At 38.4% G+C, this 19,806-nt stretch overlaps 1 protein-coding gene across 2 annotated transcripts in view; it reads right to left on the reverse strand.

Moving 5' to 3' along the window:
* Dmc1 (DNA meiotic recombinase 1) overlaps window positions 1-19,806 on the reverse strand; it is a 37,576-nt gene that overhangs the window by 15,843 nt on the left and 1,927 nt on the right. For both annotated transcript variants that reach the window (XM_076911634.1, XM_034517218.2), the window contains exons 3-11: window positions 19,293-19,439; window positions 15,860-15,942; window positions 13,267-13,319; window positions 11,895-11,936; window positions 8,989-9,061; window positions 5,788-5,879; window positions 5,244-5,317; window positions 5,008-5,122; window positions 4,447-4,507 (exon numbers count right to left, since the gene is read on the reverse strand). In XM_076911634.1, the coding sequence (XP_076767749.1) occupies window positions 4,447-4,507; window positions 5,008-5,122; window positions 5,244-5,317; window positions 5,788-5,879; window positions 8,989-9,061; window positions 11,895-11,936; window positions 13,267-13,319; window positions 15,860-15,942; window positions 19,293-19,439 (740 nt within the window). The remainder of the gene's footprint in view (window positions 1-4,446; window positions 4,508-5,007; window positions 5,123-5,243; window positions 5,318-5,787; window positions 5,880-8,988; window positions 9,062-11,894; window positions 11,937-13,266; window positions 13,320-15,859; window positions 15,943-19,292; window positions 19,440-19,806) is intronic.

A 19,806-nucleotide genomic window follows, 5' to 3' on the forward strand; every position in this document is an offset into this window, starting at 1 on the left:
GCTTTGGCAAGTTTTAAAATTACTGACAATGGCTGGAGAGACAGCTCAGTGATGAAGAGCATTGGCTGCTTTTGCAGAAGACCTGGATTTGGTTCACAGCACCCACATGGTGGCTTACAATGACCTGTAACTCCAGTTCCAGGGAATCTGGTGCTGTCTTATGGCTCCACCTGGCACCAAGCATACATGTGTTGCACATACATGCAGGCACTCAAACATACACATTAAATAAAAGTGAATGGATAAATAAATAAATAAATAAATGACTGAAGAGAGGCACATTCATTTCAGCACAACTTAGAGAATTTTGCATTGTTATTAACTATCTGCTAAGTGGGCTGGAGAAATGGCTCAGTGGTTAAGAGCACTGTCTGCTCTTCCAGAGGTACTGAGTTCAATTCCCAGTAAACACATAGTGGCTCACAACCATCTGTAATGGAATCTGATGCCCTTTTCTGGTGTATCTGAAGACAGTGACAGTGTACTCACGTACATAAAAAAAAAAATAGATCTTAAAAAAAAGTATCTGCTAGTATATATGTGTCTCATTTTATATGCACATAATAGAAGCATTGCCTTGGTTTAATATAAAATCACATTGTTTTGCAACATAGGAATAATGATTAATTTGGTCAAGAATTATTGACGGGTGCTAAAATAAATGGTGAAAGCTGATTGCAAAACATGATACCACATGGTGTGAGCATTACCCACAAATCACTAAATTTCAAAGAGGTGTTTTTGTGGCTTTACTAATGAAAAACTCTCACAAACACCATCTCTCTCAAACACTAGTTGGCTGGATTCTTTGTAAAGCCCTGAGTGTGAGAATTCTGCATGTCTGTAGGTGACTTCCACAGGCTCCTTTTTCTTTCTTTCTTTCTTTCTTTTTTTTTTTTTTTTTGGTTTTTCGAGACAGGGTTTCTCTGTATAGCCTTGGCTGTCCTGGAACTCCTTTTTCTTTTTTTAAGAATTATTTATTAGCTGGGCAGTGGTGGCACACGCCTTTAATCCCAGCACTTGGGAGGCAGAGGCAGGCAGAGTTCGAGGCCAGCCTGGTCTACAGAGTAAGTTCCAGGACAGCCAGGGCTACACAGAGAAACCCTGTCTCAAAAAATAACAACAAAAAGATTTGTTTATGTATATGATTACATTGTCACTTTCTTCAGACACACCAAAAGAGGGCATTGGATCCCATTACAGATGGCTGTAAGCCACCATGTGGTTGCTGGGAATTGAACTCAGGACCTCTGGAAGAATAGTCAGTGCTTTTAACTGCCATGCCATCTCTCTAGCCCAGTTGGCTGGATGTTTTCTTTTGTTTTTGTTTTTTTGTTTGTTTGTTTGTTTGTTTTGTTTTAGACAGGGTCTCACTACATAGATAAGCCAGCTGACCCTGAACTTATAAAGATCTATTTGTCTCCTCCTAAGTGCTGGGATTAAAGGTATGCATCACCATACTTGACTCAAGAATCTTGGGTTTTGGTTGTTTTTTGGTTTTTGAGATAAGGTCTCACTATACAAGTTTGTCTAGCCCAGAACTTGCTACATAAGCTAGGCTGGCCTCAAATTCAGAGATCTGCCTACTTCTGCCTCTTGAGTGCTAGGTTTATAGGTGTGTATCACCATGTTTGGCCAAATTTAACATCTTAATAATGGGGCAAACTGCCATGCTGTGCCTTCTAACATAATACACTGAGAAGGTCTAATACCACATGGTTTTTCTAACAAAAGCATTTTACATTTAAAATAATGAGAAAAACCAATCAGGGCTGGTTAGATAACTCAGCAAATAAAGTCACCTGCCATAAAGCATGACAGAGTTTAATATGCCAAATTCACATGGGGAAAGAGGAAGTTTACTTCTGCAAGTTGTGTGTGTGTATGTGTACACATAAGTCAAAAACATTTTTAAAAGTTTTTAATCAACTTCAAATTGAGAGATATTGAAAATAGTTGGCCTGATGTTCAAAAATGTTAATATCACAAAGGGCTGCAGAAATGGCCCATTAGCTAAGAATGCATGCTGCTATTGAAAAGGACCTGCGTTCTGTTCCTGACACCTACATTGGAGGTTCATAAGCACCTCCATAAGTTCCTATATGCATTTCTGGACTCCATAAACACCTGCACTCACATGTGCACATGTCCACACACAGACATACACATATGCATGTGATTCAAAGATAAACTTTAAAAAAATTTAAACCAATTATCATTGTCATAAAAGTTTAACAAGGCTGAAGAGCTATTTTGATTAAAGGAAACTACAGAGGTTCAACAAATACATATATAGCATGCACTCTGCTGAAGACCATCAGCCGAAAACAACTCTTCACAATTATAATAAACATTGTCAGAACGACTAGAGAAAGTTGGATATTAGATAGCATCACTGTTGATGTTAAACAGCATGTGTCAATTGTACTGTGATTATGAAGGAAACCGTTCTTGCTCTTAGAAGACATATGCTGAAGTATTAAGTGGCAAAATATTAATGTCTACAAATAATACTCAACAGTCAGAAAAAAAGCCAGACAATTCTCAAATGGTTCACACAAATAGGATATATGTCAATATGTCTCAACACATGACTGTGAGCATGTACATAGAAAAAAAGATTTCTCAGATATGCATGCTAGCATGCATGTACATAGAGAATATCTTAGGGTTTTAGTGCTGTGAAGAGACAGCATGAGCACAGCAGCTCTTATAAAGGGCTGGCTGACAATTTCAGAGGGTTAGTCTATTAATATCATGGCAGGAAACATGGCGGCATGCAGGCAGACATGGTGCTGAGGAAAGGAGCTGAGAGTTCAATGTGTTGATCTGCAGGCAGCAGGAGGCTGTGTGCCACACTGGGCATGGCTTGAGCATAGAAAACCTCAAAGCCCACTTCCACAGTGATACACTTCCTCCAACAAGGCCACACCTACTCTAACAAGGCCACACCTCCTAATAGTGCCACTCTTATCGCCAAGCATTCAAACTTGAGTCTATGGAAGCCATATCTATTCAAACCACCACGGGGGGGGGGGGGAAGGGGGGGAGGGCGGTGTAGGGGAGCGGAAGAGGGAGAGGGAGAGGAGACAGGAGAGAGGAGACAGGACAGAGGACAGAGGAGAGAGGACAGAGGAAAGAGAGAGAAGAGAGAAGAGAGAAGAGGGGGGAGAGAAAAAGTGTGTGTTGCAAGGATACAATAACCATTGGTATTCCTAAGTGAATGCAGCATGTACACTCATTATGTTAATGTGCAGTTTTTCTCTAACTAAAACATTTTCCAAGTAAAATGTAGAAAAAGCTTTTGAAAGTTATTATGAGCTCAGGGCTATTCAACTCATAGTCAAACCTTCTGGATTGTGGTCCAAACCTCCCTTTGAATGTCATGCTTTCACAGTCTTATTTCAGTTCCCTTTGCTCTCTATTCCTTGCCATCTTTCAGAGAACCATTGTATTCTTGTATGTGGGCAAATACTTCAGTAAATTTTGAATATGCTTTATATGACTGACATTGTTTCCATGAGCAGCAGGCTTCTCTTGTGTTTTTTAAAAAGATGTCTCTTGTACATTTAATCAAAAGCCTATTTTTTGCTTTTGCATAGCAGCCTTTCAATGTTTCTAGAATGTAAGCTTTTATCTGCCTAAGACCATTTTCTTTTCTTTTTGAGACAAGAGTTTCTGTTGTCCTGAAACTCATTCTGTAGACTAGGCTGGACTCAAACTCAGAGATCCACCTGCTTCTGCCTGTTGAGTGCTGGGATTAAATGTGTACACCATCACTGCCTGGCCAATCACTTTCTTCTATAAGATTTATTTTACACTCTGAGTATTTTGCTTTCATGTATGTATGTATGTATGTATGTATGTATGTACATATGTACCACATGTATGCCTGGTGCTTGCAGAGGTCAGAAGGTGTTGGACTCCCTGGGACTATTATGAATAGTTGTGAGCCACCATGTAGGTGCTAGGATTCAAACCCAGGTTTTCTGCAAGAACAGTGTTCTAAACTGCTGTGCCATCTTTCAAGCCCCTAAGATCTTTGTCTTATTGTCTTTCAAGACCCCTTTGTCTTAGGACCGAATTGGGCCCCTAGTATAGATTAAAATGCCACTTTACTGTATAGAAAATACATAAAAAATAGGTCCTGAATAACAAATAAATGCCATGTTCAGTTATAAAGTAACAGCACACTGTGTCATGAAGTGATCTACGATACATATGCGCACATCACGGCTGATTATTAGTGTTGCTGTTTTGAAATGAGGCTTCACAACATCGCCCAGTCTGATTTTGAGTTCACAATCCTCCTGCGATCATCTCCCAAGTGCTAGAATAACAGGCATGTGATATCACACACAGATAAGGTTAGTTATTTCTAAGTGATTTTATGCTATACAGTAACCCTTTGATAGTAATCTCTGTGAATACAAAACAAGGGCTTACGTCATAGTTGCTCCAGGATCTGCAGTCATTTGATTGGTCACAAAAACAGCAACATTATATTCTGCATCAAAAAATAAAATTAACAAATTTAAAATTAACAAACTAAGAGAAGGGCAATAAAAATACAAAGTTCATTGCTTAGATTTCAGTTTAGGAACGTTGCACCATGAGTTTATTTTTATAAACAAGCTCTTGTTCCCATTGGTTTTTGTTTTGTTTAAGACAGGGTTTCTCTGTGTAGCCCTGGCTGTCTTGGAACCCACTCTGTAGACCAGGCTGGCATCAAATCAGAGACCTTCCTGCTTCATCCTCCTAAATTCTGGGATTAAAGGTGTGTGCCATCCTTCCCAGCTTCCTATTTTCATAAATAATAAAAATTACTTAAAGTCATTGTTATTATTTCTATCAGAATCACTTTTAATTTAAATAATTGTAGTTCCATGAAAGTAACTTTAAAATGTTATGCTTCTGACATCCTTCTGAGCGTCTCTGCAAAACATACTACAGCAAACACAGCCAACAGATGCTCTGTGACAGTGCCATTTTATTTTAAAAATCTACCTTCTGAGATTTTTTGGAGTCGAGACAACATCTGGGCCAATTTTTGCTGGCGTTCAGCCAATTCCCCACGGCCACTGAAATCCACTCGAAAAAGTGCCATTATTGAGTCAATGATCTGCATGGGAATAACATAAAACCAAAGGTGCATTTTAAAATTGGAGGAAGATGCCTATTTAAACAGAATAGAACAATATGCTAAATAGCTCTGCCAGTGAGCATTATTTAAAAACTCATACCAATAGTTTGAAAATGCCAGCTTCTTCGTGAAACTTGGCTGCTACATAATCAAGTAGCTCCATCTGATGTTCACCTGATGGGAAAGAGAAAATCTCATGTGTGTGTCTTTGGGTGCCAGACAGACAGATCTCTTCTTTTCTCCTGACTATCACTTTACTAAATAGGACTGCATACTTTGCTTGACCATATGTAGCAAACAATACCTTGGACAAAAAGATATTGTTCTAGGGAGCTTTAGTTCGATGCTATACTACACACCTAGATGCTACACTACATACATCCATACTACATACCATATGGGAAACCTTGAGTTTAATCCCAGCACCAAATAGGAAAAATAGCTGTTACTCTACATTTCAGGGACAACAAATACAAAATTTGAAGGCATTTGAGTACCTAGAGAACTGAACAGATAATATTTGAAGACTAATTTGTAGAAAATGTAAATAAAACAAGGAAAATGAGTGAAAATGTAGCATCAAATGGTAAGCTAGTGTTGTCAAACTCCCCATAACCCAAGCATGCAACTGCACAGGGTCTTACTAGTATAGGCACGTGCATAGAGCACATTGTCCAGTACTGCATCATGGTCTACGTTGAAGCGATCAGCGATGTCCCGAAGGCGATCTGGACGGCTGGAGTGTGCCAAGATTAAGGATCCAATAAACCAATTCCAAAGAAAGTTTAGATAGCTACAAGAGGTAGCCCTGGAGCAAGTAAAGCATCTGAGACGTAACAGTGCATCTGCAAAGGCATTCTGGATGCTACTAATTACTTAAGAAACTGCCAGAGCTGTTGTTTTTCATAACTGCTTCAAAACGTCTTATATAATGGTAGGTGTCACAGATATGGTAAATCAGAAATTAAATATTAAGGTATATAATTTTTAAAATAAGTTTAGAAGCTTGCTGTGATGTCTTCATTTTATAAGGACATTGACAGAGTTTTGGCAAATAATTTAGGATTACACTGCAGAATAGTTAAAATAGAAAAACTAGAAACTAAGGTTTGTGAGTCTCTTTTGTTCTCAGCTCTGTAAAAATAGACCTAGAACACTAATGTCATGAGTTATATTCAAGTCATTTCAAATTCTTCATTGGCTCAAAATGAAATAGTTTAGCATTCCACTAAAAATGTGGCCAAAAATTGACAAATTTAACTATATGAAGGGTCAAAAAATAACCTCAAGGGTCTAAAAGGGAATGATCGAAGCAGGGTTTTTTTGTTTTGTTTTATTTGGCTTTTATACACCTTCTTCTAAAGGAAGGTGTTCTGAAATTACAAAGTTCCAATGGAGGCAAATCCATATACCCCCAAAGGTGGAAGATGCTAACAATCACTAACTGGTAAACTACAGAAAGTAATTCCACTTTATTTTCTGGTCCTTAGTGACCTGCCTGTCTGCAGTTTCATTTTACTCGTTTTCATTGTTCATAAAACACTATTAGCTGCTGGGAAGCAAGGCCACTCTTTGAAATTTTTATTTATTTATGTATTTATTTAATTTGGGTTTTGGTTGGTTGATTTGTTTGTTTTGAGACAAAGGGTGTGTACCATCACTGCTAGGTTTATCTTTCTTTTTTAACTCCACTGTTAGGTATTAACCCCTTGCACATTCTAGGCAAGAGGCAACAAAAGTGCCATTCATGTCAGCTTCTACAAACCATGGATTCTATCTGAACAGGGGTTTAAGAGTTGGGCTTACACTGAGGGAAAATACAAATCAATCTACAAGTATTTACCCATTAATAGTAGAAAGCATAAAGAGTTATAATAGAAATGTAAGAAAAATAACAAGAGACAGCTATATAGGTTGAGAAACCCCAAGAGAACAACATGAGAGATTTCCCCCCTGAATTTCCCTTTGCTCCTAACTCTTCTCTCCCTGTCTTGATGAAATCCAGATTGCTGATCTGCAAGAGCCATTCCGACCCCCTCTGCAGTTACTCTTTCTATGCCTAGCTGAACTCCAGCTGAGCCCCTCTTGTTACAGCTCTAAACATCCTACCCTCCCTTCCCAACTTAGAAGGTTCCAGAGACTTCTCACGCCCAGATTTCTCAACATTCTGAAATTTTTCTTGTTTTTCTTTCACAGGAGTGTTTCTTATAATAAATTCTGCAATAGTTCTGGAAGGCCAAGATTTTCTGAATTGGGTAATTACAAACAACCAGAAAGATCAGGCCTTTATATGAGAGGCTTAACTACTTGTGTGATTCAGTAAGGCTATGACATGGGATCAGAGGGAGCAAATCCCCTGTCTGATGGAAAGCAACAAACACATGGATTTCAATATGACCAGCCAAGACAACCAACAGAAGAGAGCAAAGCAAAGGCATTTTAGACATGAGAAACAGTCTGTTTTTGCAACCCTGATCACCTTCCTGGAAGCAGTACTTAAGGTGATACAACAAAACAAAAGCTCTGGGGATATAAGAAGCCTTGATGACAGCACAAAAAACCCTTATAGCCCAAAGAATGTTAATGTACAGCATTTCCAATTTTTCACAACAAAGCATATTTAGCAGGACTGGAACATTCCCATCTCTTTGTCTCTAGTTATAACCATGGTGAGAAATAAGCCTGGTGAAGCAGGCTGGGCTTCACCGTGAATTGATTAATGAAGCTGTGCAGATCTATCTTCTGAACCTGGTACGTTCTCAAACCACTGTTTCCATCCAATTTATATAATGCCTCCCTCACTTGCTGTTTTCTTGCAAGACACTTCCATCATCTCAGACTCCACAATAAATGTCCCCTGGAACCAATTCCCAACTCCAGTGATCTACCTCATTCTTCACATTTCACATTTGCTTGCCTTCTGAAGACTTTCTCCTTCCTCTGACTGTACTTTTTTTTTTTTAGACCTTTTCATAAAAACAAGCAGTTTTCTCTACCCTCTCTTTCATCCACATCTCTGACTCTACCCTTTCCTCAGAATTTCCCATTGCCATCTATACTGCCTCATGTCCTTCATGTTCAACAAACTGCCAAGAAACATTGGTTGTCCTCAGTACCACTCCAGTAAGGACACACTTCTCAAGCCACTCTCCTTTGTCTGCAGTTCCCTTGCTAACGTTTCCTGTTCTGTTCTTTTTTGTTCCTTCCATTTGTTTGCTTGCTTTTTGAGACAAGGTTTTTCTACATAGCTCTGGCCATCCTGGAACTCACTCTGTAGACAAGGCTGGCCTTGAACTCAGGGATCAGCCTGCTCTGCTTTCTGAGTGTGTACCACTACACCCAGTTTCTTTTTGTTCTTATTGCTCCCAACCTAGGTAAAAAAAAAACTCCCATTTTCTTAGATTTTTGAAAAAATATCTAATTGACACCCATCATCTTGTTTCAAAGCCCTTCATGTCTTAGACCCAAATCACCTTTCTGGATGACTATTCTAGAATACTTTTATATCAATTAAACTGCCATGTCCTCTGGGACCCAAACAGCTCTGACCCTTTCCTTCTATACTCTTAAGTTCTTCAAGTCTTTCCCTCTACTTGAGGCAAAATCTTTGGATATGAAGTTTAAGAATGATTAAGGTACAATTTTATCTCATGTATTTCTTTGTTACTTTTCATCAGATTATGTACAGGTGTAGATAAGTAAATCAAGCAGTGATGTGAGCACTTGGTCAGCACTGCTGTCCCCTTGGCTTTTGTCATCATTGGCAAAATACATCAAGGCACTCTCTTTTGTAGTAATATTGTTCTACAACACTGCCTTAGGACTTGTGTAAATAAAAGGGTTACAAAGTATTTTCTGTATCAATGAAGATAATCTTTCCTCCTGAGTAGCCGCCTGCTCCTGGAAGTTGAGCTGTCACTAGGGAACAATAAAAAATTAATATTAACAAGAATGAACAAACTTTGCACAAATAAATACATAATAAACATTAATTTCATGTTGGTTGCAACTCTAGTAAACTCAGTAAAGAACAATGACCCATTGGCTTCTAAAAAGATTGCTATATTTCCACTTCAGTAACTAGTAGGAAAATAAATAATTTGGCAGGATGTGGTGGTTTGAATAGCAATGGCTCCCATGGACTCATGTCTCTGAATGCTTGGCTATGGGGAGTGGCACTATTAGGAGGTATGGCTTTGTTGGAGAAGTACATCACTGAGAGGTGAGGTCATATATGCTCAAGCTATAACCAGTGTGGTACACAAATGCCTTCTGATGCCTGTGGATTAAAATGTAGAACTTTCAACTCCAGCACTATGTCTGCTTACATGCCACCATGTTTCATGCCATGATGACAATGGACTAAACCTCTGAAAATGGTAAGCCAGTCTCAATTAAACGTTTTCTTTTATAAAAGATGCCATGAACATGGTGTCTCTTCACAGCAATAAAACTCTGACTCAGGATAATAATTCAACTGAGAATTTCAACATCTCTCACACTGGGAAATATTTGTCAAAGTCAATTCTCCCAAATAAACAGAATTAGAATTTAAATGTTACTAATTTTACTTTCATAACATAAATATAAGTTATGCTAAATAACTTGTTACCTTTAAATTGCTGTCAATATTGAAATTCATTTACTTTGTACATGTATGTATGTATGTATGTATGTATATGTGTATATGTATGTATGTATGTATATGTGTGTGTACTATAGGCATTTGTACCTCTTCTTATATATGTCCACCTTTTGAGAGAAAACATCTTTTTTTTTTTTTATTTTTGCAATACATAGTTTCTCTGTGTGCCCTGGCTGTCCTGGAACTCATTATGTAGACCATCTCCATAGACATGCTTTTGCATCATGTTCCCCTAAGATAAATATATAAGTAAATATAATTTTGGGGTTTTGTTTGTTTTGAGACAAGGTCTTCCTATATAGCTTCGGTTGATAGATCTGCTTGCCTCTGCCTCCTAGGTGCTGGGATTAAAGGCATGTGCCACATGGCCCAGGGAGACAGCATCTCTTATTGAACCTGGAACTTGCTGATTTTGCTAGCCTAGCTAGCCAGCAAAGCCCAGGAGTCGTCCTGTCTCAGTCTCCCCAGCACTGGGATTATATGTATATGTTGTATTGACCCAGCATTGTACAAAAGTGCTCAGATGCAAACTCAAGGCCTCACAATTATGTGGCAAGCACTTTCTCAACTGAGCCATTTCCCTAGCCCAAGCATTTGCTTTAAGGCAGGTTCTCTTGTATTCCAGGCTGGCATCTAACCTAATTACCATGTGGCTAAGGATGACCTTGAACTCTGGTCCACCTCTATATAAAATTATATAGGTTTAGAATGGTTTATATAGAGTTGAGGATTGAACCCAGGGCTTCATATATGCTAGACACATCTTTATCTAAACTGAGCTATATCCCCAACTCATATGTATTATCCTGCTGTAGTTAACATAGTTACTTCATACTACGCACACACATTATTTCACTTTTCAAAATTCTCCCAAAATTTGGCACTATTATTATTTCAGTTTGACTGTGAGGAGAATTAAGGGTAAACCAACTTGCCCACAGTTATCAGTGGAGCCAAGACATTTTGATTCTACAATACAGCCTACTTTTCACTTTTTCTTGTGTGTTTGTGTGTTGTGCTAGCTTGTATATATCAATATTCACATGTGTTAGGTTACACATCAGAACCTCCTTTTAATCACTTTTGCATGTTCCTTTTACTTAAGTGAAACAAATACAAATAAAAATCTTCATTAATAAGGAATTTGTTTATTTTGTTTTAGAAAAAAATTATATATTTACTTCTTTTAAAAATTTATTTTTGGCCGGGCAGTGGTGGCACACGCCTTTAATCCCAGCACTTGGGAGGCAGAGGCAGGCAGATTTCTGAGTTCGAGGCCAGCCTGGTCTACAGAGTGAGTTCCAGGACATCTCTGGCTACACGGAGAAACCCTGTCTCGAAAAACCAAAAGAAAAAAAAAAAAAAAAAATTCTTTGCCAGATGTGGTGGTCCATGCCTTTAATCCCAGCACTTGAAAAGCAGAGCAGGCAGATCTCTCTGTGAGTTTGAAGTCAGCCTGGTCTACACAATAAATTTCAGTTAGCCAGAGCTACCTAGATAGTAACATTTTGTCTCAAAAACACTAACCAACCAAAACCACCAAAATTAAATTTACTTACATATGTATTTATTTTAGGGGCACATGATGCAATGGCACATCTGTGAAGGTCAGAGGACAACTTGTAGGAGTTGACTCTTTCTGCCATGTGGGGTCTAGGATCAAGCTCAGTTTCTGAGGCAAATGCCTGTACCCACTGAGCCATCTTGATAGGCCCCAAATTTAATTTGACTCCTCTCTTTGGACAGAATGCACCCCATAGAAAGTATTCTAGTCTTCAATAAATTTTATGTCCTCACTGTGCTTTTTTAAAAGATAGAAAATATGGATAGGAAGAAATTGACACACTGTGTGCCCCTCCTGTCAATTTGTTCATAAAGCACTTACCTTCTTTGTACTTCCACTCAGATGTTCCAGTACAGGACTGACAACACTATCTCAACACACATTCCAAAACCATCTGTGTAACAGTAGACTGTATAACCTCTTGAGATTTTGTTTCCTTGAAAACTGGATAAGACTGCATACAATCATGTAAAATGCAGCAGAATTCTATTAAGTGAATGTTCTATCACTGCTGTGTTGCTAATTTTAGTATGTGTTCTTACCACAGAGGGTATGAGACAGCTGAGTTTTTCCAGTACGAAATTCTGTGAAATTTTAAAAAAGGAACTTTTAGAAAAGTTTTATTAGATATTTTCACTAAACAAACAAGCAAAAACAAAACAACAAAAACCAAACCAAACCAAACACACTGCATAGTGTTAGGAATGTTGCTTAGTGGAAGAGCACTTGTCTAAAAGCCCAAGGTTCCAGATTAAATCTCCAGTATTCCACAAGAGATCTTACTACTTACACATAGTATCCTATGACAAAAGGATACTACATGTATGAATACCAAAAGTGAGAGAAAAAAGTTCATCCTCCTCAACAAAACTGTTTAGGTTTCAGACCTGACCACAGAAAGGAGAGCCAGGCTCCCTCACTGTGCTGAGATCCTCAAGGAAAAGCTGATGTGATCCTGAATAGTGACATCCCTAGTTGACAGCAGAAGCAAATGTTCTCCATAGGAAAACTTTTCTACTAATCACTTGGGTCCACTGAACTCTTCGTTTAAATTTTTAAAAAGTTCATATGTGGGCTGGAGAGATGACTCAGAGGTTGAAAGCACTGACTGCTCTTCCAAAGGTCCTGAGTTCAATTCCCAGCACCTACATGGTGGCTAACAACCATCTATAATGAGATCTGGTGCCCTCTTCTGGTATGCAGGCAGAATACTGTGTAAATAAATAAATAAAGAAATAAATAAATCTTTTTTAGAAACCTCATAAGCAATACACAATTAGAGAAATAGCTAATATTGAGTCAGTAGAAATAATAAAAACCAAATTTACTTATTCAAGTCAACAGAAATAGTAACAAAAACATTTGGTTCTCTAAGACTACAAATATTAGACTGTCAAGATTCCACATTTAAAAACAGCTGTACATGGATTATCTGGGAAAATATAGTATATAGGCCAGGGGTGATGCAGGCCTTTAATATTAGCACTTTGGAAGCAGAGTCAGATAGTTCTTTGTGAGTTACAAGCTAGTCAGGACCACGCAGTAAGACCCTGTATGTACTCACACACAAGCATGCACTCGTGTACACATCATATTATATATGCTACAAACTGAGAAAAAATATTTTCTATATTCCTGGAATATGTGTTGCCTAAACAAAAGAACAACCTTATTATTCAATTACCTTTTGAGCAAATAAGAGAAAAAAATAATTTCTTTCTATAGTAATCAGAGATAAGAAGAAAAATATCAATAAGAAATATGTTAATGTTAGTATATACTTTTATTTTAGCTTGGAATGATCCTATATTATAATAATTGACACTTCATCTAAACTTCCCAAGTAGAAACTTATTTATTATTTTTCATATATACACATATCATTCCACAGAAAACTATTAAGGTTCTACCTACCTCCAAAAGTTTCTGTAATTGCCATACTTTCAATGCCACCTCCTAGTAATTTACTGAAAACAGATATAAAGTATTGGTGACAGAGTATAAATAAAGATATCAAGAAAGAAAATGGACTAGGTGTAGTGGCCACATGCATCTAATCCCAGCACTAAAGAGGCAGAGGCAGGAGGACCTTTGTGAGTTCAACATCAGCTTAGTCTACATAGTGAGTTCTAGGACAGGCAGGACTATGTAGAGAGAGCTTGTTTCAAAAAACAAACAAACAAAGGAAATAAAATGTGTATAATTAGTAACATATCATCTGTCTATCTATACAAGAAGAACAGGAATTCATAGTTGAAAGAAATGACACTAAGTATTTAGATCACTGGTTCTCTGTGGAAGGGCAGGCAGATGAATAAAGCAATTTATTTATAAGGCCTGTTCTTACTTCTGAGTACCAATAGTAAATAAGTCAGTAAGGCTTTATATCCATAATTTTTTTTAATTGGAATTAAAAGATGTGTTTTATTTTGTGGTTCTAGGGATAAAATCAGGGTTTTGTACATGCTAAGAAGCATGAATTACACACCAGTAATTATCTTGTTACTAATCAAGTTTCTCAAAGTGTACATAGATAATATTTCTAAAAATTAACTGAATATTCAATTTTTTTGAGATATGATCTCTCTATATATAATCCAGGCTGGCCTCAAACTCACAGAGATTCCCCTGCCTCTGCCTCTGCCTCTTGAGTGCTGGGATTAAAAGTGTGAGTTATGAGCCACCATATGGGTGCTGGGTACCAAATCTAGCCCTGTAAGAGCAGCAAGTGCTCTTTACCCCTGAGCCATCTCTCTAACCCCCTTTCTTAGTTGAAATCAGCAGAGCCCTCATTAAGTTTGTGGGTAACTTCCAAAATGCTTCAATTTGAATTTAAATTGCTGTCTTACTTAGACAAATATAAATCTATTCTCTTAAAGAGAATATTCTCTTTGTCTTATTTGCGATTGCATCCCCAAAGACATGCAAATAGGAACTACAAAGGCATTTTAAGTATTCCTATCAGGGCTCAGTTCAGTAACACATACTGCATTTAATGAATGGATGAAAGAGATCATAACTTCTTTAGTTCTTCTCATAGAGAACATTAAATGCACTAAAACATTGTATTGCCAATTAAATATATGCTGTCAAAACCTGGCAGTTGTTCTACCTGCTAACATTCTATGTAATATCTTTCTAGTTAGGGTTTCTACTGCTATCATAAAACACCATGACCAAAAGCAACTTGGGGAGGAAAGGGTTTATTTCATCTTATAATTCTCTCAATTCTTTTCTGTCTGGCTCTTTGAGATAGGGTCTCTCTATGTAACTCTGCTTGTCCTGGAACTCACTATGTAGATCAGGCTAATCTTGAATTCACAGAGATCCTCCTGACTCTGCCTCCCCTGTGCTAGTCGTCCATAAGACATTTGGAAAATTGAGCTCTCTGGGAGGATAACTGAAGACAAGGAATTAATAGTTTTAGGTGTATAGTAGTGGTGATGGAATGGTGTTAAAAATGAGTGTGTACTTAGCATTCATTTGGGTCTAATAAGTAGCTTAGACTTTGCAGTCTTCAATGTTTGGTCCTAAATTTGCCCCTCCTACAAGTCCCTTATCTGTGATCTACAATCTGCTGATCTTCAGACCTAAAACCTAGGTGTCACCTTTGGTAACCCCCACTATACCCTAATTATATTACATTAGCAAAGCCTGCCTGTTCTGCTATTAAAAAGTGAACCACCTAGCTTCTTTCATAAATATATTACAATTATAGGCTCAGAGGGAGAAGAGATATGTCTGGGAAAAAATCTATAAATTAACTATTATTAAAAAAAATAAAAATAAAGCTAAACTCAGTTGCCTCAGCTGCCTGAGCTGCTAAATTTAACATCAGCCAAAAGAATCTACTAAACCTTAGTTTAAAAAAATGATGAGCCAGGCGGTGGTGGCGCACGCCTTTAATCCCAGCACTTGGGAGGCAGAGGCAGGTGGATTTCTGAGTTCAAGGCCAGGCCAGCCTGGTCTACAGAGTGAGTTCCAGGACAGTCAGGGCTACACAGAGAAACCGTCTCAAAAACCAAAAAAAAAAAAAAAAAAATTGGGGGGAAAACACATTAAACAATTTGGGGAAAATAATCCATGTCAGAAATCATAAGAATAAGTGAAAAGGGACTGCTGAGGAATAAGGCCTGTAAGACTTAAGAAAATTGTTTCTTCTAAAATATTCAATTTAACAACTGATTCTTAAATAAACACAAAGTGGGGGATGAAATTTTCTTCATTAATGAAGATGGAGAGGAAGGAAATGTAAGCAGACTTTTCAGGTCATAGACAAATAAAAGTTAAATTAGAAATGACTTATGAGTGTGAATTCCTTGTAAGAAATGTAATCTGTTCCCTAAAGCAGCCTGGAATTTGCCTCACGTTCACTTTGAAACAAATACTAAAACCTCCTTCAAACAAGGAAGCTACCTACAAATAGTGGAAATCACGATGAGATTTAGGAAAAGAAACACGGACTCGAAAGGTTGTACTTAGTGGTGACAAAAACTGAGATACACACTCAAACTCCTGACTCCCAGTAGTGATATGGAAAACCATCTTCCTCTTTTCGCTGTACTGAAAAGCAGTTAAGAATCCTGGTTCCTAAAGAAAGACAATGGAGAGGTTAAAAACAGTGTAAGATGTCTGGTGTGCCCATCGATGCCCAGCAGTACCCGAATCACCACACCCTCATCTATCAAGGCCATCATCTGTGCAAGCTCTTCTCTGAAGATTGTATCAGAACAGGGCAAAACCATAGGCTTGGGATGGAGAGATGACTCAGTAGTTAAGAGTTCTTGTTCCTTTTCCAGAGGACATGGGTTCAGTTCCTAGTACCCACATGGTAGCTCACAACCATCTGTAGCATCAAATGCCCTCTTTTGTTCTACATGGACACTGCACACACATAGTATACATACATATATACAAAACACTCATACACATAAAAATCTTTTTTTAAAAGAAAGGCTTTAGTGTCATCTCACATTCTCATTAAGTCACATGATTAAGGGTACCTGACACAATCCAGCATGGATCTAACATAGATAATAATATTGTGTCTTTAGAAGACAGCCTTGAAGAATAAGTGGAAAAGGTTCATGGCACAAAAACAAAACAAAACAGTATTTTAGAGTGATTCAATGGATCTCATTCAATAGCATCATTTCAATTGATCAGCATTCAATAGCATTCAATAGCTCTAGACATTTCAAGAATCCCAGAAACTGTAGTTTTCACTATTCATGTCTTTACATGGCAGATGCATTCTTATTTGCTGATGTAGTGATGAACAGTGAAAACAGACACAAATACAGTTAATTATTTTTCTTTGTTGGTCCATGTTCTTAACAGTGGTTCTTAAACTCTGAAGAACTTCGGGGAGCAAAGAGTAAGCCCAGGCCCAGCTTTAGCCAAGAAAGGATAAGACTCTGGATGCATAAAAGGTGGTTTTTTTGTTTCCCTTGAATAACAAAATTTATGGCTGGGAAGATGGCTCTCAGTGAGTAAGAACACTTGCTATGCAGGCAAGAAAATCTGAGTTGAAATTCCCTCAGCTATGTAAAAAGCTAGGTATGGCTGTTTGTGCTTGTAATCCCAGCCCTGGGGAATGGAGAGAAGTGGCTCCCAGGAGCTCAACTGGCCAGCCAGCCTAGCCAAAACTAAGCCTCAGATTCTGTAAGAGATCTTGTCTCAAAAATAAGGAGGAAAGTAATAGAGAAAGACATTGGATGCATCTGAATATACAACCATAGGCACATGAACCCACACACAAACACATGTACATATACCATACACACTCATGAAATTTAGGGGCTGGGGAGATAGTTCAATCATTAAACTTTTGCTTTGCAAGCACAAAGACTTAAGTTCAGTCCCCTGAACTCATGTAAAGAGAGCAGTAAATTAGCCAGGAGGTGGTGGTGCACACTTTTAATCCCAGCACTCGGGATTATGGTGGCGGGGGAGAGGCAGGAGGATCTCTGTGAGTTTGAGGCCAGACTGATCTACAAAGTGAGTTCCAGGACAGTCAGAGCTACACAGAGAAACCCTATTTTGTAAAAACAAACAAACAAACAAGAAAGAAACAAAGCAGGAAGTAGGAGACAGACAAGGCAGATTCTTAGAGCTCACTGGCCAGCCAGCCCAGCCAACTTCATGAGTCCAAGTAAATGGTGTCTGAGGACTGAGATCCGAGGTTTCCACACACTTGTACACATATGCATACAAACTAGACCAACACACACGTGTCAAATAATGAGATTTAGCTTCTAAAGACAAGAAGACTATGGGCAATGGTAAAATGACTGGGGAAAAGTGCTTGCTTTGACTTTAGCTTGAGTTCAAACCCAGAACCCAATTAAAAGAGAGAACCAGGGCTGGAGAGATAGCTCAGCAGTTAAGAATACCGACTGCTCTTCCAGAGGTCCTGAGTTCAATTCCCAGCAACCACATGGTAGCTCACAACCATCTGTAATGGGATCCGATGCCCTCTTCTGGTGTGTCTGAAGAGAGATACAATATACTCACATATACATATATGTATACATATATATAATAAAATAAGACTTTACAAAAGAGAGAACCAACTCAACAAAGTTGTTCTCTAAACCTATATGCTATATGTGCAAGTCCCCTCTAAATCACACACACACACACACACACACACACACACACACACACACACACATTTAAAAATTTTTAGGTAGGCTGTGGTGGTGTGTGCCTTTGATTCCTAGCACTTGCACTTGGGAGGCAGAGGCAGGCAGATATCCTAGTTCCGAGGCTAGCCTAGTCTGCAGAGTGAATTCTAGGACAGCAAGGACTACATAGTGAAGCCCTGTCTTGAAAAACAAAAACTAAAACTAAAACAAACAAAAGTGTAGAAGCTAGAAAGTAATAGTTTCCTAAAATCTGGATAGTACTATAGCACTTAGAAATTGTGGCAGTTGAGGAAGTGACTCTGGATACAATGCCTTAGTGGAGCTAGAACAAAGCAATTAGGCCAAGAACATTAGTGGCACCTGGGTCCTCTCCAAGTTCAAGACCATTATGCCACTTGTGCTACCTTCCTGCTTTACCTGCCACTTTTGGTCATGAGACCCATGCGTACACATGGAAAAATAAAAAGTCTTGGGTATTCTGTAGAGAGGGAGACTTGGAAACTACTTTTTGTTTATTCCTATTTTCAGACTAAAAACAGGGACCTCATGATCCCCAAAACTCTGCAGGGGAGTTGAGGTCAAAGGCTATATGCTTTTTTCCCTGACAGCCTGACTGCTTGCAATCTGTGGAGCCACTGGAAGGTATAGGTAACGAACCCAGTAGCCTCAGTGGACATGTTCATGGTCATATTTATTTCAGCTCCACACACACAGACTGAACTGATGCTCGTTGTCTTCTTTCCAATCTAGGGCTGTCTTGTCAATCGGCCTATACCAGGAAAGAGTAAATTCTTTACTAGTGAGCAGCTATAGGCATATATGAGAAGACAAGACCAAACTAAGAAGGGGCAGGCAAAAACAAACAAATGGCAGAGGAACAAAAAGCCAGAGTAGAAAAAAAAAAGCCAGAGTAGTATAAAGGCAAGGTTTGGTAAAATAATCACCTTTAATAGTTTAGCAAGTCTCTTTGAAAAACAAAACAGTTCTTTTTTAGATTTTAATTACCTTAACTGTATGTTTGTTAGGAGTGTACACCATGATGTCTCTTTCTACCATGTGATTCTAGGAATGGAAATCAGACCCAGTCCATGTTCTGGGTATCTTAATGTTTGACCCAGTCTTCCAGAGACTAATTCCTGTGGCTCTGAAATTGAAGTAATAAGCAGGAACATGGGAGTCTAGTGCACTGTGGTCTACCTACAAGAATGTACACGTCCTACTGTAGTTTCTAGTATTCATGAGAAAGATGACGCTGCTAAACTAAAAGAGAAAAAAATGAACTTGGCTTACAATAAGCTTGTTGGCTGCCTCTTTAATCTTTTCCACTTTGGCTTCTGAGAGGCCTTTGACATTGCAGAGGGCTCTTCTTGTCGTCATTTGTATCCCTTTAATGGTACAGATTCCTACAGACTTCAGTTTCTTAATATCAGCCATGTTCTGAAATAAAAGAATGGGCGTAGCAGATTGATAAAATGCCAACCTAAAAGGCTTCTCTACTATGTCACGAGCTTTGTGTCCATTTCTTTCCATCGAGATGCTAATTTTACACAAGCAACCAGGTGGAACCCACCCACCATCTAGCCAAATGTTCTGGAAATATCAGAGTAGAACATACCCAGCATGTTGCCAAATGTTCTGGCTCTGCCCTGATTTTCCCAAGAATGTTAGTGAGACCATGGCAATGTAGCAAGGAATTAAAAAGAAAAGTCTGTTGGTGGAAAAGCTAACAAGTTTCTCACACATTCACCCCCTCAGTTCAGCTACTTCTTTCTACAGAACTTCATTACCAATATGTTCTCTAGAG

Source organism: Arvicanthis niloticus, chromosome 13 (genome assembly GCF_011762505.2).
Source record: "Arvicanthis niloticus isolate mArvNil1 chromosome 13, mArvNil1.pat.X, whole genome shotgun sequence".
NCBI lineage: Eukaryota > Metazoa > Chordata > Mammalia > Rodentia > Muridae > Arvicanthis > Arvicanthis niloticus.